The sequence below is a fragment of the Pinus tabuliformis genome, chromosome J, assembly GCF_031772625.1.
Source record: "Pinus tabuliformis cultivar Carrire ecotype Pingquan chromosome J, CPIR1, whole genome shotgun sequence".
Lineage (NCBI taxonomy): Eukaryota > Viridiplantae > Streptophyta > Pinopsida > Pinales > Pinaceae > Pinus > Pinus tabuliformis.
This window is the reverse complement of record NC_142295.1, coordinates 102,633,602-102,656,846: the sequence shown is the minus strand read 5'-3', so window position 1 is coordinate 102,656,846 and position 23,245 is coordinate 102,633,602. Positions and strand designations below refer to the sequence as shown.

Below are 23,245 nucleotides of genomic sequence, written 5' to 3'. Positions count from 1 at the left end.
GGACTTCATCATTAACCCTAAGTAGACTAGGGTTTCATAACTATAAACATACCCTTAGGTTACGGTTTTATAGAGAACCTTTTAGGGTTCCATACAGATGATCAAAATATAATGAGGGTAGATTCAATCTAATGATTAGTCACCCAAACAAGAATCTCTTACGATTCAAAACCCTAGACATAACAATCTTAGTAATGTAGAACAAAATTTAAAGGAAAAATGATCGTTATAACAAAGCTTATAGGCTAAGACATACCTCAAGTTGTTCCTTAACAAACCTTGTATGACATCAATTCTTGAAGGGCAAAACTTGTTTCATGTTTCAAGTCTATCCTTTGAATTCTCCTCCTTGAGTATTCAATAAGCTTTCCTAACACAAAAAATATAAAAGGTTATATAATTCAAACAAGTCTTGATGTGAGAAACCAAACATGAAAAGATGAAGCAAAGAACATAATACTTATCTTTTGGTATTTTGGTGGAGGCTCCCTTGTAACACCCTCCTCCCACATCTACCCAAGCAACCGGCGCGCTGTTGGAATTTCTAAGTTTAACCCGTTAGAAATTCTTCCTGTACTATCTGATTTATTTCTTCCTACTTGTTCAATTACTTAACAAGTTATTTACCATGTAAATACTGAAAATAAATACAAGTACAATATCAACACATACAGATCATCAACTGAAAGTAAACAAGCACACAAGTGACACCGTTGTTTTTGGACTAATGTCCTCGGAAAAACCTAATGCGGGAAAACCGGTGCAGCTATTCAGAGGGTTTTATTATTATGCAGTTTCAGAATACAACCTGGGTGCCAGAAATGGCTCACCCAACAAAGAATGCCCTCGGCAGTAGTACCTCTCAGTCGGAGATAGATATTCCGGCTAAAACACCAGATGAACGATCCCATAGCAACAATGCAGCTTCTGTTGCTCTGCGTCACTCTGATAGGGACTGCATCACCCTATCCGGCTCTCCAGCTCTCAGTCTGTCCTAGGAAATGTTCCCAGCGCTGCCTCTAGGCCCTGCGTCAACCTCTCTGGCCCAACGTCAACCTCTCTGGGCTCTGCGTCAACTTCTGGAGCCTTTGCGTTAGCCCCTGGACCCTCTGCGTCTCATACGCTGGCCCTCTCTGGTTCTGCGCAGCTCCTGGTTGCCTCTACGTGGCCTCTAGCTGGCTTTGCATCCCTCTCCCGGCTCTGTGCTGATCCTCCTGGTACTAACTCTGCCTCTATGCTATGTATTCACTACCCCTTAGCTGCAACTCTGATCACTCACTCAATTTCCTCAGCAAACCCTGCCCTAGAAAATTGAGTTCTTGATCTCTCTCGGTGTGTTCTCCAACTGACCCTCAAGCCTCCTCTTATACTTTTCTCGTTGGTCCATCAACGACCAAGATTAAATCTCTAATCAACAGTTAAGATTAGATTTGGCTTGATCCATGACTTTTGGACCATTCTAATCCAATTTTATATTAATACCCATTAATATTTTATTTTTCCTAAGTTTAGACTTAGGAACTCCATTAAAAATACTAATTATTTTAATATCTCCCAAACCAGTTAGATTCTGCTCAAACCATTTTTGGGTCTTTGAGATTTCATGTGCTTTAGCCTCACCACCAATTTTCGTGGCTAGAGCACATCCGATGCTACTCCAAATCAACACTCCCTCTTAGCGAGCACTGTGCTCTAGTAATACTCCTCATTGAGTATCACCATGATCATCCAGCATTAGTCCCTGTGTTGACGTTAGGCCTCCCCGCCCAACATCCTCTGTACTGCTGCATCCTGTACTGCTACCCATGGTCCTGCCACTCCCACTGCTGCATCTGTACGACAGCTCCCTCTGCATCTGTGCTGCTGCCCATGGCCCTGCCACTGCCACTGCTGCATTTGCACTGCATCCCCTCTCATCATGCTGCATCGTGCTACCCATAGCACTGCCACTGCTAATTGCTGCACTGCAACTTAGTTACTGAGAAGTAAGTAACTGATCCTCCCAACTCTGACATCTCTGTCAGGCTAGAAACACTCCCGATGCTGAAGCTCCCTCTATCGCTGACAAGTGCTCCCTCTACTGACCTCTGCGCTGCTGCAACAACTCCATGCATCTCACATTGTTGCCTCACGCTGTCCCAGGACTCCTGCACTGTAGCATCCTCTGTCACTCCATTCGTATCCGTCTCTATTGACATTCGCCAGTCCTGCTACTTCTCTTCGGGGCTTCGGGGCTCCCTTTGCAAGGTATAATCCAAGAGGTTGGGTACCTCAAGGATCCTGCCCCTCATCGTCTATAGTCCGTCTGACTACAGCTCGATGTCTCCCCACTTCTTCTCAAGTGGCGCATGAGCACTCATGGCACAATCGTCATCTGTCTCCACTTCTTTCTCTGCCCTCGCTGGCACTGCCTTGGTCTCAGAAGCCTCTCCCTTACTCTTCTTCCTTGGACACTGGTTTGCATAGTGACCTAGTTCCCCACAATGGAAGCATTTGACCTTGGAGAGGTCCTTCTTCTTTCTCTTCTCCTGCTTTCCCGCAGATGCAAGAGCCGCATCTTCTTCTTCCTCCTTCTTGATTCTGACCCCTTTTCTGCTACTCCCTGCCTTGGTCACCTGTCTGATCTCTTCTTGACGAAGAGCCACCCACAGTTCCTCCCAATCTGGATCGATAGACCTGCACAGTATGCTCTGGACAAATACCTCCCAATCCTCTGAGACTGCGTTCAATGCGGTCTTCTCCGTCAGTTTCTGATCCGGCGTGGCCCCTATGGAAGTTAGCTGATCACGGATCTCCTTCAATCCACTGAGGAAGACATCTATCTGCTCTCCTTTCTGCATCTGGTATGACTGCAACTGATTTTCAAGTAACATCTTCCTCTGCACGGAAGTATGCTGGTACAATTTCTTTAGGGCCTCCCACATCTCATTTGCTGCCCTTCTCGGTAATATGCGACACGACATGATCCTTGACCCCATCAAGGATGATGAACTTTGCCCTGGCCATTGCCTCTTCGTACTTATCATTTTCAGCTGGGTCAACTGGGATCGCTATCATTTTCAAGACAAAGTGCTTGATGCGATACTTGTCTAGAATGGACAAGATCCTGGCCTTCTAGACTACGAAGTTGGAAGCTCTGTCCAGTCTATCCTGATCTCTCATCCCATTCACTGCCATCTTGTTGCTCTTCTTTCGACTCCTCTGAGTCTCTTTACTTCCCTCCTGGAAGTCCTCGGTTTGACTCCCTCTGAGTCTCGATTTCCTTTCTGGAAATCCCTCCTCCTTGGTCTTGCCCTATTAGGTACTGTTCTGACCACAGTACCCCACCAGCTTTGCTCTGCAAATTATCCGCAACCCCCTATACCTCAGCAACTTGAAGAACTGAGCCTCTAGGCTCTGCGCAATCCCGACACCGGCAAAATCTGCACCTCCTGGCCACAACGTCAATCCTTCTTGGCTGAGAAAGATGACTGGGCATTGCGTAGGTCAAGTCTGCTCCTCTCTGCCACTGCGCTGATCCTCCTTCTGGATCGAACTGATGACGCAGGCACTCTGCGTCACCCCTTCCTTGCTGCTTTCTGCTAGGAACAACTTCTGTCACTCGGGACAACTGTTTTCTGCTGCTACTGCTCTGCTTGGCTGATGCCTTCAGTTATCCTATGATCTGCAACCACGCTCTGATACCATGTTAGAATTTCTAAGTTTAACCCGTTAGAAAGTCTTCCTGTACTATCTGATTTATTTCTTCCTTCTTGTTCAATTACTTGACAAGTTATTTACCATGTAAATACTGAAAATAAATACAAGTACAATATCAACATAGACATATCATTAACTGAAAGTAAACAAGCACACAAGTGACACCTTTGTTTTTGGACTAATGTCCCCGGAAAAACTAATGCGGGAAAACCGGTGCAGTTGTTCAGAGGGTTTTATTATTATGCAGTTTCAGAATACAGCCTAGGTGCCAGAAATGGCTCACCCAATAGAGAATGCCCTCGGCCGTAGTACCTCTCAGTCGGAGATAGATATTCCGGCTAAAACACCGGATGAACTATCCCACAACAACAATGCAGCTTTTGTTGCTCTGCGTCACTCTGATAGGGATTGTGTCACCCTATCCAGCTCTACAATTCTCAGTCTGTCCCATGAAATGTTCCCAACGCTGCCTCTAGGCCTTGCATCAACCTCTCTGGCCTAGCGTCAGCCTCTCTGGGCTCTGCGTCAGCTTCTGGACCCTCTCTGTTTTTGCGCAGCTCCTAGTTGCCTCTGCGTGGCCTCTAGCTGGCTCTGCGTCCCTCTCCCGGCTCTGTGCTGATCCTCTTGGTACTAACTCTGCCTCTATGCTATGTATTCACTACCCCTCAGTTGCAACTCTGATCACTCACTCAATTTCCTCAGCAAACCCTACCCTAGAAAATCGAGTTCTTGATCTCTCTCGGTGTGTTCTCCAACTGACCCTCAAGCCTCCTCTTATACTTTTCTCGTTGGTCCATCAACGACCAAGATTAAATCTCTAATCAACGACTAAGATTAGATTTGGCTTGATCCATGACTTCTTGACCATTCTAACCCAATTTTATATTAATACCCATTAAAATAAGTAAAAGGCCCTTCAGAAGAGCTATAAAGCCCTCTGGTAGGAGGGGGGAGGGAGTTTGAACCGAAAACTCCTGAGTTTAGACTTAGGAACTCCATTAAAAATATTAATTATTTTAATATCTCCCAAACCGGTTAGATTCTACCCAAACCATTTTTGGGTCTTGGAGATCTCATGTGCTTTAGCCTCTCCACCAATTTTCGTGGCTAGAGCACATCCGATGCTACCCCAAATCAACACCAGCCGGGGTAAACATGCGACAATAAGCCACTATGATATGATTCCACCTCCTAACTCATGTTAAGGAAGTGGAACCGTTAGAAACACACCATACAGACATTCAATATTAGCTTCAAGACCCTCAGGAACCAATCCAACACTTCAGACAGCTTGCCCTTGGGTCCCACTGAACTTTTGGACAACTTAAGCCTCAATCGCTCTCATGCTATAGGCATGACAACGTCCAAAAACCCAGAGTTTCTCTCACAGGCTTGCCTACCAGCATCCAGAGACTCATTTAGTCAGTGCTATGCTAGCGTCCCGGGATTTGAGCCACTTTTTTAGGCCCAGAGCCTAGGTCACTGCCCAGAATTGAACCATCTCTTCAGAACAGTAAAATAACATGGAAATGATAGTACTAAAGCAAATACTTGTTTAAGACCTTGACTGGACCCCTACTAGCCATGACAGGCATTTCGTCAAACATATCACAAATATGTAAACTACAGGTGTAAAGAATAGTTTTGAGCATAGGGGTCTCATACTTAGCTGAGAATCGCTAAGGACCATTAATGCCTCAACACATCAACTGCCATTCCATCTATTAGGTCATAGATACATTGATCATTCAATAAAAAATAAAAACATGGTGAAAACCATACATAATTGCTGTCATAAAACACATACATAACCAACATAATAGCAACAAAAATACTCATGAAAGTACAACCATATAGACCACATATAATCCATCAAAATGCTCATAGAAATACAAGGAGAAATAACCTTTCATTAATGGTGCAAAATCCAAACTTGAGATGGGACTTCCACGTTCCACTTGACCGTAGAATGGCTGGACCAAATCTCTCTTCAGCGATTCACCCCCGTGCCATATTCCAAGCATGAATGTGGGATCTCATAGAATACATCAATCAAAACTCATCCAGGGCTTCCAGAGCGTTGATTTCTGGCAGCATTAGATGTGCTCTAAGTCTCAAATTTTGCAGGGAGGCTTGGGCACATGTATTCCAAAGAACCCAAAAAGCGTTTTGGGAAATTCCACCCAGAGATAGTGTTATTAAAATAATTAATTATTTTTAATGGGAACCTAAGTCCAAACTTAAGAAATTAAAATAATTAATGGGTATTAATCTAACCGTGGATGTAACTTCTAAAAGAAGACGAGGATCAAGCAGAAATGATCTTGGCCATTGATTAGCTTCTAATCTGGGCCGTTGAATGTCAACGAGAAGATTATTTAAGGAGGCTTGAGGGTCATTTGGAAGATACACAGAGAGTTGATCAGTCAGATTGAATTGTTGAAGCTAGAAGCAGTGCAATGATTTTGTAGTGATCACGTAAAGAGGGGCAAAGAGAGATTTGGCTGTAGGATCTTCACCAGAGCCAATAATACTCAACAGAGAGGCATAGAGACACACAGAGGCAACACAGTTGGCAGAGAGGGTGACGCATGGCCAGGAAGGGCTCACGCAGGACCCACGCAGAGCAGCGCAAAAGCCTTCCATGCAGAGGTCTGAAATTTGCTGAGGAGGCTGACGTTCTGAGCCAGGAGGGTTGGAGTCACCTCCTGTGAGCAAATCGATTCCCAACAGAACTAATGCAGTGCCTTAGAGGCCGATGCAGGCCCACGCAGGGGCAGCGCAGAAGTAGCTGAGGACTTGTTGGTTCAGCTGCCAGATCCATCGGGACTTGCAGTGTAGAGTGAGGTAATCTCACTAATTTCTTCTATTGAGTGATATTCTCTATACTGGATTGCCGACAAGGCATCCAGAGATTGTATCCAGAAATAACTTCTGCTTAATAATAAAAATCGTCAGACTTGCTGCATTGGTTTTCCCGCATTGGGTTTTTCTGGGGATGTTTGTCCAAAAACAACTGTGTCATTTGTGTTGTATCTTTCTCTTGTTTAGTTTCTTATTTCAACATATTATTTTGAATGGTGTAGGCTGCAGTGTATGTATTTCGATGTTTTCCGTAGGAAACTGCAAATAACTTATTCATGTAAATCTAACAAGTAGGAGAAATATCATTAGTTGCTGCTGTAGGGATTCTGGTTTAAGTAATTTTCACGCAAAGGCCATCCACCTCAACCCATCAAACAGTGGTTTCACTTCATAGTCGGACATCACAAAATCGTCATCAGATTGGTCTCCATCCAAGCCTTCTAGGGCTTCCAGAGTGTTTGTCCAACAAAGGCTTCTAGGACTAGTAACTCAACCCACAACTTATACAGTGCTTCCAAAGCGTTTGTCCAACCAGGGCTTCTAGGACTAGTAACTCAACCCACCAAGGGCTTCTTCCAGGACTAGCAACTCAACCCAAGCTGTTACAGGGCTTCCAGAGTGTTTGTCCAATTAGGGCTTCCAGGACTAGTAACTCAACCCAAGCTAAGGAAACATGAGAACCAACCAAAAAAAAAAAACAATGAAAGTAAACCAACAATCACCATGGCTATCTAGGAAATGGCAAGGCTAGGTAGGCAATCCACTGTCAATCCTGACCATCCTCCATGCCAATGAAAGATCACAACCAAAAATGCACATGCATATGCCATGCATGCCATAACTAGTGAAGGAAGCATACATGCAACTCGGTACTTGCAAGCAAATCTGATGTAGTTGTTGATCTTGATGCCCTCTTGCGCTTTCTTGCTCTTTCTTTGCCTTCTTGCTCCAAGAATCCAAGTATACCACACCCACCAAGAGCTCTCCAAGAAAACTCTAAGTCTCCAAGGGTATGAGAGAGAGAGAGCTCCAAAACTGAACTGACAAAAGTTTACTAACTGATCCTCATAAGCCTTTTTATGAATGAGGCCTCTATTTTCTTCATTTTCCATTATTTTCCATCATTTTCCTCCTCACATGCAACTTGTGACCTTTCACCTCCCTTTTCTCCTAAATTCCATTATTTTGATAAATAAATGTGCCAAAAATGTCATTTTGCCTTTCCAAAGCCTTAGCCATTTCCTTAGCCATAAACAATCAAAAGTGATCCCCATCACTAGGATTTTGCCCAACCTTCAGCTTGGAATAAATGTCCCATTATCTGTGGTTATTATTTTTCCTTTATTTACCTTTTTACATGGAATTTTCACCAGGGCTATTACATCCCTCTCAATCCAATCTTTGAAGGAGACTTACAACTTATTAAAATAATTCAAAAATGTCTTCAACACATGTTAGACCTATAAATTTAGAAAACATAAAGGAAATTTAGAACTTAGAATAGAATACCAAGGGAGGATATGTGTAGGGGAGGACTTAGTAGTATAAGTCCTTGAATTCCGATTCTTCTTTAGTCTTGTTCTTCTTAGATGGAGCTTCATCAACGACATTTGCTTGATCCCTATTTCTTTTCTTATTTCTTGGATTCTCAGGACAATGACTCTGGTAATGTCCCATCTTGTGGCAATTGTAACATTCAACCTTGGATAGGTCCATTTTCTTCTTTGGTCCTTTGAACTTCTTGAAGGTTCCCTTCTTTTTGTGATGAGCAGAATAAGCATTTGAGGTGTTTTCTTCTTCATCCTCCTTGTTGTTTACCATTGATATTTTGGCTTCTTCTTGACTACATGCATTCCACATTTGTTCAAATGTTGGAGTATCCTTCCAACTGTTAAGTCTTGATGCAAAAGCACTCCAAGATTTAGGTAGTCCTAGAAGGGCAGTAATTACGAGCTCCTTTTCTAGGACAACTTCATCTATTGCTTGGAGTTCATCCCTGATTCTAGATATCCTTATAAAGTATGATGAAACAATATCATCATTTGTCATCTTAACAGTTCTTAGTTCATTCTTGAGGCTTTCTATTTGACCAATGTTCTTGATTGTGAATAACTTGGAGAGAGCCTCATACATTTCTTGAGTGAAATTTATGTTGGATATGTATGGAATTAAGTTATCCTTAACTCCATCCACTATTAGATTCATAGCCACGATTTCAAGTTCTCTAAACTTTGCTTTATCTACATCACTTAATTCATCTATAGGCTTCTTGATATTTTGTCGAACTAGATCCAAAACTTTATTCTTCTCGAGGATGAGATCTATCCTCTTTTTCCATGCCCTATAGTTGGAGGCTCCTTCTAGTTTGTTTTTTCCCTTCATTGAGTTAGACATAGTTCTTGTAGATAGTAGGCTTATCTTCTTATATGATCCCTTTTCTTGATGACCCTTATTCAACTTCTTAAGACTCCTTATTCTTCTCTCAGTAGATATTCAGGTTGCCTTTTTCTTCCTTCTTCACCTTAGCTCTGATACCATGTTGGAAAATCAGAAAGGCAGAAAGATTTTCTTATGTTAATAATTACTTTTGATATTCTTATGTTCTTATTAACTTTCTTGTGTTCTTTTATCTTTGTATCATCAAGCAATTATCAAAAGCAAAACATGAATATTGAGGACACCAGATGTAGGCGGACAACCAGGCCTAAAACCCCTATATAGGGGGAAACGCAGTGAACGAACTCTTCCTTCAGTAGATTCAAAAACAAGATGAGATAGACCAAGACTCTAGACCTACATGCCTTGTTCCTCCACCAAGTCATCCCTTCCTTCTTGTAAATACCCTTTTCTTAGTCTTTCAAATGCCAACCCTTCAAAGTGCAGCTTCAATCTAGAACTTCGATCTAGCAATAGATTTTTTGGCCCAACTACTCCAGAATTTTGTCTTCCCCAACAACTGCAAAATTTCGGCCCTCTAACAAAACTCTAGAACTTCACATATGTGAGATGAGAGAGAGAGAAATCGAATTCTTGACCTTGAAGGGGACCTTCTTCTTTGCCCCTAGACTTGTCCTCTTCTTCCTTGGAATTTCGCACTTTTCCAGCTACAATCTTCTGCAAATCGAACTTGCTTGACTTGCTCTACAAATGAGGTCGAGTTGCTCCAATATATAGGCTTCTAGTGAGGTCGAATTACCCTGTTTGAGGCTGACTTGTCCTTCCTTGAGGCCGACTTGGTGGAGGAGGCCTAGAAGACCTAAAATATAATAAAATAAATTTATTCTTTGACAAATAAATCCCAAGAGGGGTTCTTTACATTATGACATGGACAAGGACACTTGACAAAAACCCTAGAGGCCTTCAATGAAGGCTTTGACCTAAAACAGTTGACCCAAGCATGAAACCCATGCTTTAATAAGTCAATTTAATAATAATAAAATTACATTTTTTTTTCTTTTGACAAATACATTATATTGTGACTAATACATTTATGAAGACTAAACCTAGTTACATTCTTCAACAATAAGGAGGGAGGCTGAGGGGATAGGTAGGCCCAAAGGGCTTGTGGCCAGGCCTTAGAGGCCAAGGAAGCGATGCCGCAAGGCTTAGAGGGCCTACGACCAAGAGAAAAAAAGAGCCTAGGGCTCGACGACTATGCTTCAAGGGCCAAAAATGACCAACGGTTAGGGCTTGGGGGCAGACGCTGGGTGTATAGGCCCAAAAAATTTGTCAAATTTCCTTTGATGTTGGCCCTGCAGAAATTCTAGAGACTAGATCTTACTCTCAAAGGCCTAGATCTAGTTGCAACCCAACAAATCTTCTTGAATTTCACAACACAAATGAAACTACAAGTACCCAAAACCTCGATACATACAAAAGTTTAAAACCCCAAACCCTAGTTGCTGCAAAACAAGGGTTAGAAAAATTTATTTACAAACGTTATTTTACAAAATATAATTTACAAATGTACAAATATACAATGCTTGAAATATTTTTGGAAGAATAATTTTTATAATAATGACAATGGCTTGATGTATTTCGAAAGATAGATATTTAACCACAATCTTAGCGAAGTAAGAAAATCACATAAATTTCCCCGAGTCCAAACAAGGTCAGCCTGTGCCCATAGTCTGTGAACTTGGAGCCCTAAACTTATCAATAGAATGTTCCTATCATCTACAAATGAAATAACAATTCATATAATATTGAAGCACGATATAGGAAAGCACATACCCAACACATACCACATATCAATGAGACAAAGACACCATGAACTGTACCCCAAAGTCTTATTATGAAAATCAAATGTTTCCAGCAAAACAATGGCTTCACACGAGCTTTACAAAGTTTACGTCGGCCAAAGATGACAATAGAAACTCAATAGCCTTCTGTTTATAGAGAAAATCCCTCCAAGTGGAAATAATGGCTAGTTGGCTTGATCCCTATGAAGACAATTTCGATCGTTGATAATTACTTGATCATATTTTAATCTCCGCCGTCGAAAATATGTATTGTTGAGGAATTTTCGAATTTCTCATTAAAACCATTTTTTATTAATCCAAAAATAATTATTTTGGATCAGTTTCCTAAAAAAAATGACTTTGACTTAATCACCAAGGTCCAAGGGCTTAATTTTTCTTAAAAAATCCATTTTTGCCTTGGTGGGGGGCCTCCAAAATTGGATTTCCTCATGACCTACGATTTTTTTGGTCATTTTCTACTTGGAAAAATTAAATTTTTCCAATTTATTTTTACACTAAATTAATTGATTTTTTGGCTTAGGATTTAATATTTATTTTGCCCGAAAAATTAATTAGTTGACACTTGAGGGGATTAATTATTTTTCCACCTTCAAATATGGTAGCCATGCTGTCTGATTGCAAGGGACCATGCACTTAAATATTTTTTACTTCAAATAATTACATTTCAACCCTCAAAGGGGGAATACCCGTTCGTTATAGACCTTCATAATATTTACCCAATTTTGCGACACAATATGATCTAGTAGACCAAGTGATTTGTAATAAAATAATTTAGCCAAATAGCTTAAATTATTCCCAAATCACTTTTACAATAGACTCGACTAAGAACACTAGGACTCACCATTTCACCCTAGCTTTGGGGTTTAAGCTGGAGGGAAAAAACTCTTCCGATTAGCCATGTTTAGAAACATAGGTAATCGGTGAGGTTAAAAAACCTCCTAGGATGAAATTCGTCACCAAAATCATAAGCTTACCTAGGTTGTTACATAATTACACGGTCGTACTAGCATCATTTACATTACAACTTGCATAATTTGGGTTTGATAATGACATGACAGATAGTGGCTGATGATTCTGACTTTGAAAAATTTGGCACAACTACTTCCTTGGAACTGTGACAAAATGTGTGCAACACGCACTACTGGAAAACACTGTTGCTTGAGCTCCCAAAATCCACCACTGAAGAATCCCCCAAGCCACTTGAGGATTTATCTCCAGAAAACCCCCAATCTCCAACTCACCTAGCTCCCCAACTTGCATTACACAATGCTTATGCACTGCTTGAAGATGATGAAATTGGCCCTCTGAATCAGATCCAAGTCTCCTTGGGAAAATACCCCCAAATCCTCACTTCTCCGGCAATGGAATTTATCTGCAAATCTGACCCAGGAACTCCCTCCACAACTGCGCATTGGATGTCTCGCTCCTCTTTTGCGCCCCTAGAATGCGCACTGCTCAATCTGGCTTAATAATGGAAGGTTCAGCTCCATTGAAGTCCCGTGATGGACTCCTCAATCTACCAGCTAGGGAGACACTCGAAGTTCTTCGAAACTGGTTTGGAATCTTGCCTGAGGCTCCTTGTGCTCAACAACTCTCTGGCCCTTGTGCTAAGCAACTCCAAGAGATATCAAATTCTGAAATTCAATTGACAAAAAGACCCCGAAGGATGGCCTCCCTTTAGTATTTATACTGGCTGGCCCAACTGCTCTCCTTAGTGGCCCCCACTTTTCTCTCCAACTCATCCTCTCTCTCTAGAGGCATTGCCTCCGTGTGGCTCGCTATGTGAGTGTGGGGTCCACTCACCCACACACCTAAGCTCCCAAAATGCCAAAAATTACCTCCAATGCCAAAATTACAAAAAATTGCTATGCTTAGCAACTTTATGGTATAGGGGATATCACAACTAGCAAGGGCAGTTAAAGCGCTAATTTCCCTACATAATATGCATTAATCCTCTGTAAACAAAAAAAACACTAATCCATTGCCCTAGATTGACCTTCTAGTATTTTGTGATTTATGCCAACCATGCAGGTTCAGTCACAAGCATGCATTGCTATTCATAGTTTCTAGTGATGTATGGGTTTAAAACTTTAAACATTCAACATGATAGCAACATATAGCATAACAACAGACATAATTTAAGTCAAGACAATCATAATAAATCTATCAAATCAGATTCTAGACTAAAGTCAAAACAGGCATCGTAAAGTATGTGATCAGCCCCTTTCTAGCCCCAAAGATGGGGTAAAACAATTTAAAATATGCTGCAGCTGAATCTTATACTTTGGAAGACTCACAATCAGCTTAGAACAGAGATAAAATTACCTTAAAACCTGCGCCTTTAAAAGAGAATTGATGACCTTGAGAATCCAAAACAGGCTAGTTGGTGCTCTGCCAACTGAGATTGTTGGCCTTAATCCCTTTGATATTGCACCTGTGGAAGGTTTGCTATTATGCAGGTCAGCATCCTCAATTATGATTCATTTATAATGAAAGAGTGAGCTAAAGTGCTCTTTTATAAGAGAAAATCCTCTTGTAATTTATAGTAAGGTGTGGTCTAGTTTTAGGGCTCTCTGGTACTCTCTTATATCTATCCTTGTTCTCATTTATTCTTTTTGTTTTTTCCCGAAAGAAAGTTGATAATGTTGATAATTTGGACACTTGGGTCAAAAGTATGCTTCCATGGAGCCACCCAAGTGGTTATAATGCCTATTTTACTTATCTGGCAGCTAAAATCACTCTAATACCATATGGAGAATTTCATTCTACCTTGTTTACTTGACATGTCTCACAAGTATTTATAGATTGAATTATACACTGCTTCATATTCTTCTAGGAGACATGACACCTTTCATGTGCTGAGCTAAAGTGCTGTAATGAAACCCATACACATTTATATAAATCAATCTAGCCACACCATTCACAACTATCCAAAAAAACCAGATACGACTAGGAACCATCTTAGATTTTGCAAGGATTTCTATTAGCTATGGCAAGGATCTATATCAGACATGGTTTGTAACTTTGTACAGATCCCAAGCCAAATCCATATTGAGAGACAATTTGAATTTTTTATATTAAAACTTCTGCTAGGCTGGGACGAAAAGGCTTACATCTGACGCAATATTCCAAGATAGAAAGGAAAATGTAAGGTGACAGTAAGATCCATGAGGTGCTACAAAGAAGTCTTAGACTAGTTATTCAGATTTGATGTCCTTTTTACTGTTTGGCCTCCTGGCCCCAGTGGATTGGCTTTTAGTTACTTGTCTCTGAAGCACAATCATTTAGGATCTTTTGGCCATGTCTTCTACTTGACCCTTGAAGAACGTTTACTCCCAATTGTTGTAACGTAATTTCCCACTTTTCTCGATGTGGTTGTATGCTTTACATCAACCAATTTCTGGGCTGAAACAATTTTCTCATTTTGACTATAATTTTTTATTTTTCATTTCATTAACTTCCTAATGTGGATAATAGTACTTGAATGAAACAGTCAAGAACTGGGAGAGGGTTGTACTGTAATCTTAACTTTCATGGTTATGTGCTGCCATCTAGACAAGAATTTTTTGTTTTTCATTTCATTAATTTCCCAATAGTGGATGATTGTGCTTTAATGAAGCAGTCAAGAGATGGTAGAGGGTTGTATTGCAATGTTAACTTTCATGGTTATAACTTATGGGCTGCTTAATGCAGATCAGAAATTACAGGAAGGACTGGGATTTGGACATACATGAAGAGATTGCTGGAAATTATTACCCGGTGAGCAGAAAAAAATCTCCCCTTGCTTTTAGTGGTTGAATTCTGTTGCAAACATATTTGAAGCATACCCCACATTTGTTTACCCTTTTTTCTTGATATTTCAAAATGAATTAGGCAAAATTGGTGAAATTCATATTGTCCCAAAATATGCAAAGCATCCAATACTTGTGTCAAGCTTGAACACATGAAAAGAAGTATGGCATAGAAATCAAGATCATTATGCAAATTTAGAGACTGAAAACTGCAGTGCAATTAATAATGCACTTATGTTGAGAAATTAAGAGAGAGAACAGAAAAGATAATACACAAGCTAATTAGTCAAAAAACAATTTTCTTCTGTTCTCAGCGCTTTTCAGTGATAAATTGTCAACATATTTTCTTTTCTATTGGCAGCTTTCCTTTCAGCTTCTGTTTTGAGTTTCTGCTCTCATCTTTCACTTTTATTCTTGCTTTCATGCATGCATGCAATCCTCTTAAACGTGCATGTATATATATTTTGAAAATTCAAAATATAAATTTGTCATTAATTCAAACACTCGCCTTAATGTCAGTATTATCCTTATTGACTAAAAACATGTTCTTTAAAGATGCTTGCAAAGATATCTGCAATCTGATTATGTACATACCTTATCTTGCTTTGTATTTTTTAGTCTTCGCCATGTCTTGTTCCTTGAAGCCTTTATAATCATACTTTTCATGTCATCATTAACATCATCCATTAACAACTCCGATCCTCCTCTAATTAGAAATCCTGTGTGACAGTGAACTCAACATTTCAAGTATGGTCGCTTGATATTTGCTCCACATTGAATGTCACTATTGTAGCTTGATATTTGCTCCACCAACACCCCTTCTCAAATGAGATATGGAACTGCAAGTCTTGACTCTTGATCCATAAACAAGTGTCATAACTTTCGTTTTACAGTTCCCCTTGAACCCAATTTTTACTTCAAGAACCCCTCCAATAACATTTGGTTCATATATAGAGGAAACTTAGCCATCAATGCAACTCCTATGCAGGCACACATTTCACTTCCTCATCAACATTAATGGTCAATTACACGACTTGGATTTTTGTTTTGCAAGAACAACGTTAGTCTCCCATGGATAGGATGCATTTAACAATAGGCAAAGTTTAAATTGGTGAATGCTCTGGACTTACCCAAAAATGGAACAGCAACTAGTTGCTCCAACTGCACTTTATAGTACGAGATGGTAACATAAGGAATTCACATTGGTCAGCTGGAACACTTGGTCTTTAAAAAGAGTTTAAACACTGATGGATCAAAGTCCTGTTGAATTTTCTACAAGATGAATAGTAGAAACCAATTTTCTGATCTGATAATTGCTTCCTAATGATCTTCAACCAGTTTATTTTATGTCACTGATATCATTGAGCAATTATACACAGAAAATCTCAACATGTAATGCAGTGAAAACAATAAGATCATAAAGAGACAGCTATGCACAATAGAGACAACATATTTACCCTAGAAATCCCAAACTTGGGAGAAAACCCAGCAACTCTTTTTTTAGGAGAAATTATTCTTTGGCAAGGTTTACAATTCAAAAAATTGTCTAGAATCTGTGCCAAAATCCAAGTCTAAATACCAGTCAAATCTGGTCAAAATTTCAGCCAGTCAACATTGGTCAAACCACCCAATAAGTCAAATCTGGTCATGTCTTTGGTCTGTTCAACTTAGCCCCTGCGGTCAACTCGGACCTTTGGTCAAACCAGTGGTCAACTCATTCTTTTCTGTGGTCAATCTCGATCAGATATCTCAGTCAAACAGTAAATCAAACTCGGTCAAATGACAGCTCTGTTGACTCAATCAAAGCTTGGTCAAACAGTCAAGAAATCAGCTCAGTCAAAATCAGTCAATTCTTCCTTCTTTCTCCACACGTGTGAGTGCTCTTAGAAAGATAAGATATTGCGTTCACGATGATTGTCAAAGTGGAGTAGCACATCATGTATTTATATAGGTCAAATGGGTGAATTTGACCAAGGGACACAACCTTTCATGGTGGGGCTGACTTGTCCATTTTGAGCCTACATGAAGCCCAAAAAATAAACTTTTTATTTTTATTTTCATAATTTTCTTAACCTGACTTAGGAGGCCTCTTGTCATGCGGGAATACCTCTTGATGCTACAAAAAATCAACACTCCCTCTTAGCGAGAGAGGTATTCTCCTTGGCTGCAACGAATTTCTCCTTAGTTGAAATTTCTCCTCCATAAGAAAAGTGAATGATCTTGCCATGTGGATGCATGTCTATAGATAACTACATCCTAGAGTAGGCAATGTGAGTATCCAGGGCCTTTTACCTCTTACAAAAATCCTTTATGTTTCCTTGGGCAAATGTATCAATCTCCTTTGGTCAAAGTCCTTTATGATGCAAGCAAGTCCTTCTGGCTTCTCAGGAGAGAATATGCACTTGGACCATTCACCCTTAGCCAAAATCCTTTATGGCTTCTTAGGTGAATTACATCTATCTCCTTTGGTCAATGTCCTTTATGACCTAGCCAAATCCTTCTGGCAGCCAAGTCCTTCTGGCTTCTTAGGAGAAGATCTGTCTGACCCTGTAAGTGCCTTGGGTTATTCACCTCTAGTCAAAGTCCTTTATAACCCAAGAAAGTTCGTTTGGCTTCTCAAGTGAATGTATCCATCTCCCCTGGTCAAAGTCTTTTATGTCCTAGCCAAAATCCTTTATGGCTTTAGGAGATGGTCTGCCCTAATTCTGCAAAGACATCAACCCTCCCTCTCAATGAGGGAGACATTTTGCATCATGCCAAGCGTGTCTCTAAAGTGTACAAAACTTTGCCCTAGACAAAGGCTTGGTGAGAATGTCAACAATATGCTCATTTTTGCATATGTACTGGAGCTCCACTACTCTCTGCACCATTTCTTGGATGAAGTGTCTTGATCAAGGAGTCTTGCAAGAAGCTTCCAAATTCACACTGCTAAACAACTTGTGACATAGGCTGCGATATACTCTAATCCTACTGTTTTGGGTGCGACATAAGTCTGCTTTCCACTAAACCAAGTTATCATAGTCGATCCCAAGTTGAAGTAGCACCCCTGAGGTGCTCTTTCTGTCCTCTGCATTCCTTGCTCAATTTGAATCTGTATATCCCATAGCCTCACTTCATCACCTGAGACATAGTTTAGACCATATCCAATTGTACCACACAAGTACCTCAACCATGCTTTGTTGCAACCTAATGTATTTGCCTTGACTCGACCGTATACTGTCTCAGGGTGTTAACCAGGTACATCAAGGACCCATTCAACTGCTTGTACATCATGAGAACCGCCAAATCTGAATCTCCAATCCCATGAAATAATGTATATGGTCAAAATCCTTCATTTCTATCTTCGAGGCCAACTCCCTCTAACACTGAAGCAAGTCTTCCTATGGTAGTCCTGGCTGCTCCCTTTGTCATGGAAGCAAATCCTCTTGCCATTGCTGCTCCCGTTGTCACGTAAGCAAGTCCTTTCACCATTGTTGCTCACTCTGTTAATTTAGCAAGTCCTGTTGATTTTTATGTATTTTCTTAAATGATAATTACTTCTAGTGATTCTTATTTCAATTCATCTTATGCCACATTCATTATTAAGCAATTATACAAGAAAATCATCAACAATAGAACAATAATGCCAGTAAGAACAAGAAGCGAGCCAAACACAAGAGACACAAATTTACCCTGGGAAAACCCCAAGCCACGAGAAAAACCCAACAACCTTTTCTAAGAGAATTTGTCCATTTCAACAAGAGATACAATCTGAAATATCAGTAAAATCAAAGTCAAATTGACCAGTAACCAATCCCAGGTCAATCCTGATCAAACAATCCTTAATAGCATCAGAAATTTGTCCCTCTCTGTCTTAGAAATTCGGCCTTCTTTGGTCTCAGAAAATCTCAGTTATGCTACTTAAACATGCCCATATATTAGCCTCATATTTTTTCCTTCTTGTGGTCCAAAATAAGCCTCAGGTTTCGTCCTCATTATGCCTCAGATTAATCTGAATTGGATGTTTAGAAGTGATCTGTTTGATGCCTAAAAGTGAAGGACGAGTTGGTAATATATAGAGGTTAAGTGATCTGAATGGGTGTGACCATTGGCTGGAGCCGACCTGACTTTATGCTGGGCTGACTCAAGAAATTTTGGAGGCAAAATTCAGATTATAAAAAAATAAATTTCATTTCTTTTAAAACCGATTTGAAGCCAATTTATATTTGCCAATTTTGGAGGGCTAATACAAATTATGAAGGTCGATCGAAGCTACAAAATTCCAACAAGTCCTACTGTTCCTGCTGCCTCTGTCATGTAAGAAAGCCCTTCTACTATTTGACATGGTCTCCTCAAAGAAGGCATACTGCTCCTAGATCCTTTTGTCTCTGAGCATCTTGATAATCTCAACCCATGACATCCTCTTGGAAGGCTGCTCCTTCCATTCTGCTATTGAAACTGGAAGCTCTTTTGGTCGTTTGGCATGGTCCTGGATGTCTGCACAATTTCTCCTTTTTGAACACAAATCACTCTTGCGGAGTCTATGCTTGAGCCCTTAGGCCTATCTATTGGAGAATGTAGAAAAAATATCCTTGTAGTCCACTCTCTCTTACTGGGAGGTTCCTCTTACTGCAACCTTACCTTGTACTTCTTGATATTGCCTATTTTGTCACAAGTCCAAGGATGCAGTTGTACAAAATTTTTCAAAGACAAAATTATCATCTAGCCAATTCTTATGTCATTGTAAACCCAATTTTTGCAGATTGTAATGGAAATGATGTTAGTATGACCATTTAATTATGTAACAACCTAGTTAAGCCTTTGATTTTGGCAACGAATTTCAACCTAGTAGGATTTGTAACCTCATCACATTATGTGTTTCTAGACACGGATAATCGACAAAGTTTTCCTTCCTGCTTAAACCCCAAAGCTAGGGTTAAATTTATTGATAAGGTCTTAGGTAAGTCCTAGTGTTATATCAAGTCTTTGTAAAAGTGATTTGGGAATAATTTAAGCTATTTGGCTAAATTATTTTATTACAGATCATTTGCTCTACTAGATGATTTGGTCTACTAGATGATATTGTGTCTTAGAATTGGGTAATTATTTTGAGGGTCTATAACGAATAGGTATTCCCCCTTTGAGGGTTGAATTTGTAATATCGTATGTAAAAAAATATTTTAGTGCATGGTCCCTTGCAATCAGACACCATGGTTAAAGTATTTGAGGGTGGAAAAATTAATTAATCCCCTCTTGTGTCAATTAATTAATTTTTCTAGCAAAAATAAATGTTAGGATATTCCGACACATAGGAAAGAATTAAGTATAACTTGGTCTAGTGTATAGTTAGGTAAAGTGTGTTTCTTTAGTATGTACTTTTTGTAACTTACAATCTGACGGTCACGATATGTTCTAGACATGACGTGATCCGACGGTTCATTCTCTCCTCGGTATTACCGACACTTCATCCTTGGCTTAACACTCGATTGGTCCATGATCTCTATTTAAAGAGCATGGAGGGTCATTTGTTAGGTGACTGTTTATGAGAGAAGCTCATGTAAATTTTCTTTTTTTTTACATTAATAAATTGCCTGAAGTGGCCGCATTGGCTCATGCTGTGGACTGTTTCCCTCTCTGAGGGTTTTAACCACGTCAAGAGCACTGGTGTATTGATCTGTGATCTATTTGTGAGCGATGTCCTTTTGGTGTTCTATCTAAGGAACTTACCCTGTAAATTCCTACATGGTATCAGAGCTATTTGAGGGCCGCATTCGTTGGTGATCCAAATCTGAAGCCGGTACAACTGCATCCAACTGTCGTTTCCTAGATCTACTGTTTCTGACCGCTTTCGAGCCAAGAGGACTACTCTATTGTGTTAGGAGCATCTATTCCAGTGAATAACCCCTTCCGTTTCATGTGAAAAGGTTTTCGGTAGCCCTAGTTATGCCATTTTTAAGATCTGGAGGTATACAGTCTTTATTTGCAGTTATAGTTATTTATCTCTCTGTTTATTTCAGTTTATAGTCCTCTATAAATTTTTTATTACCAGATCTATACCTTTCATTTCTCCGTATGCTCGTTGCCTTGTGACTCTGTGCGATCTGGGCAAACCAGAAACAGAAAGAAAGAATTTTTCTCATGCGTATGCTATTTTCCATTGCGCCTTAGTGTGATCTCGGAAAACCAGAAACATTCTGGAAAATATATAGTTTTCGGCCAAATCTAACTTTAAGCCATAAGGTTTGGAACTTTTGCTTGTTAGTTTGGTTTGTGTGGTTGTTTTTTGTTTTGTAGGCAAAAAGGGGTTTTTGAAGTAAGCATGCACCCCAAAGCTTCAGTGAGCCAAAAAAAAAAGCCCCTTCCTCCTTTCCAAAAATTAATAACCTTTTAAACTAACTCACTTGGTCCAAAACTACTTTATGAGAATAGAGGTCTTGGGTTCAAGTCTTTCTTTTTGTTGAGTTGTTTTTTCAAAAAGCACATGTAACTTATGTTTTAAAGTTACTTTATGTAAAAGTGTTCGCATCCATTCTAAAAAGTGAGTCACCTATAATTCTAAAGTCACTTTATCTTTTATTTAAGTTACAATTTAGTGGATAGTTCATAAAGTACCATTGTAAAAGTGACTTTCACTTATTTATAAAAGTGAGTCACATAAAGTAATCTTTTTTTTTTAAATGTGAGCTAATTAGATTAAGTTCTGAAAGGGGGAGATTTTTTTTTAAATATAACATTATCATTCACTTCCCAACATTCACGTAGTTCGTCGGCATCTTCAACAACTTTTTTTAAAAAAGCCATAACTTTTTCATCCAGAAGTCGTTTTTAGAGCCATTTTTTTTATTTGGCTTAATTTTTTGAGATCTTTCTATTGGAACACTTAGTTTCAGCATCTACCGCTTCAGTTTCTTTTGAAATGGAAAGTCCATGCCTAGTTATTCTTGACAGCACCAAATACTTCGAATGACTATCCTACATTGTGGATTTACTTAGATGTAAAGGTCTTTATAGAATAGCCTCGAGCCAAGAGTCTAAACCTAAAGATGAAGATAAGCAAGCCAAATGGGAAAATAAGCAAGATCAAGCACGTGAGTTGATATGGATGTCTATTTCTCCAGACCTTAGATTCCATATCACAGAAATTGACACCCCTGATGAAGCAATGAAATAACTCAGTAAATATTTTGGAATTAAAAATGAAATTAGAGCCCATCAACTTGAAAATGAGTTTCTTGCATTGGACCCCAATAATTTTTCTTCCATTGAAGATTTTTTGTCGAAGTTAAAGACCCTTAGACTTCTCTTGGAAGGTGTTAAGGTTAAGAAAGAAGATGGTAGCCTTATCTATTCCATTCTTACTAAGTTAGGACCAGTCTACTTTGTGTTTGTTTCCACCTTTCATTCTACTAGAGAAGTCTTTATTTCTTAAGGACAAGACTACAAATCCCCTTTTTTGATGCCTTTTGTGATTCTTTTATAAGAGAGCAAAAAAACTCTTATATCTTGGTCTTCTTAATACTGGAAACTCTTTTAAGAAATCCTTAGCAACCTAGCAGCAACCAAGTTCAAAGAATCCTAAGAAGCATCATCCTAAAAAGAATGGTCCTAAATCAAACAAGGGTCCTAAGCCATTTCAGTGTTAAAATGAAAAATCAACTCAACAAAATGATAAGGCAACTAAACACAAAGGGAAGAAGACTGATAGACATTGCAACTTTTGTAATCGTGATGGCCACTTAGAATCCAAATGCTTTAAGAAGATGGAAGCCTTGGAAGCAGTGATGAAGAAGCATAATATCCATTTGGAGCACTCTTCAACTTCAACTTCATCTTCAAAAATAACACTTTGTGCATGTGGTTGTCAAGCATCTCGGTTTGATTATGCACTAAATGTATCTTCTTCTTCTCATTCTCATGAGTGGCTCATTGATTCTGAAGCTTCTTATCACATGGCCAAAAACAAAGCCATGTTTTCTTCTGTAAATGATTGTAATACCAAAAATATATATGTTGGTAATGATAGACCTCTTAGTGTTGTAGGGACTGGAACTATTCATCTAGACAATGGTCAATTTAATGATGTATTATGTGTTCTTACCTTATCCTGCAACCTTCTTTCCGTAATTTTAGGTATGTTCTATGCTTAGAGCAATTTATTTCAATTTTCACAGTTAGCTCAATATCTTTTCCAGATTAGCAATCACATTAGCTTTAAAGTAAACTGCAGATAGAACATAAACATAAATCGCAGAAGACAAGCCAAGACAAGAGAACACAAGATGTGGCGCTAGCCAGGGACAAACCCCAATGTGGGGAAACCCTTGATCAATTCTTCTTATATGTTCTTTAGTAGTTCAGCAGAGAGAGAGAGTGCGTTTACAATAAAAGTCAACATTTTGACTTATCTAGATAAGAGCATAGATCATCTCTAAGAAGATGATACATGAGATCAATTGAAGACATGCTGCTTCAACTGATTCTCCAAGGTGACTCCTTCACCTATTGTTGTGCTGCATTTCGTCATCATGCTGCACCACACCACGCTGCACCATGCTGCACCCATCATCACTATGCTGCATCTCATCACGCTTCATTAATCATGACTGTACCCATCACTGTATTGCATTATGTGCCATTGCTGCACCATGT

The 23,245-nt window shown here is 39.5% G+C and overlaps 1 protein-coding gene across 4 annotated transcripts in view; it reads left to right on the top strand.

Moving 5' to 3' along the window:
- LOC149225724 (alpha-mannosidase-like) overlaps positions 1-23,245 on the top strand; it is a 456,087-nt gene that overhangs the window by 164,636 nt on the left and 268,206 nt on the right. For all 4 annotated transcript variants that reach the window (XR_016247699.1, XM_089377297.1, XM_089377296.1 and 1 more), the window contains one exon: positions 14,520-14,585. Coding sequence is in view for 3 of the 4 variants with exons in the window: in XM_089377297.1 (XP_089233423.1) it covers positions 14,520-14,585 (66 nt within the window). In the remaining variant the exon portion in view is untranslated. The remainder of the gene's footprint in view (positions 1-14,519; positions 14,586-23,245) is intronic.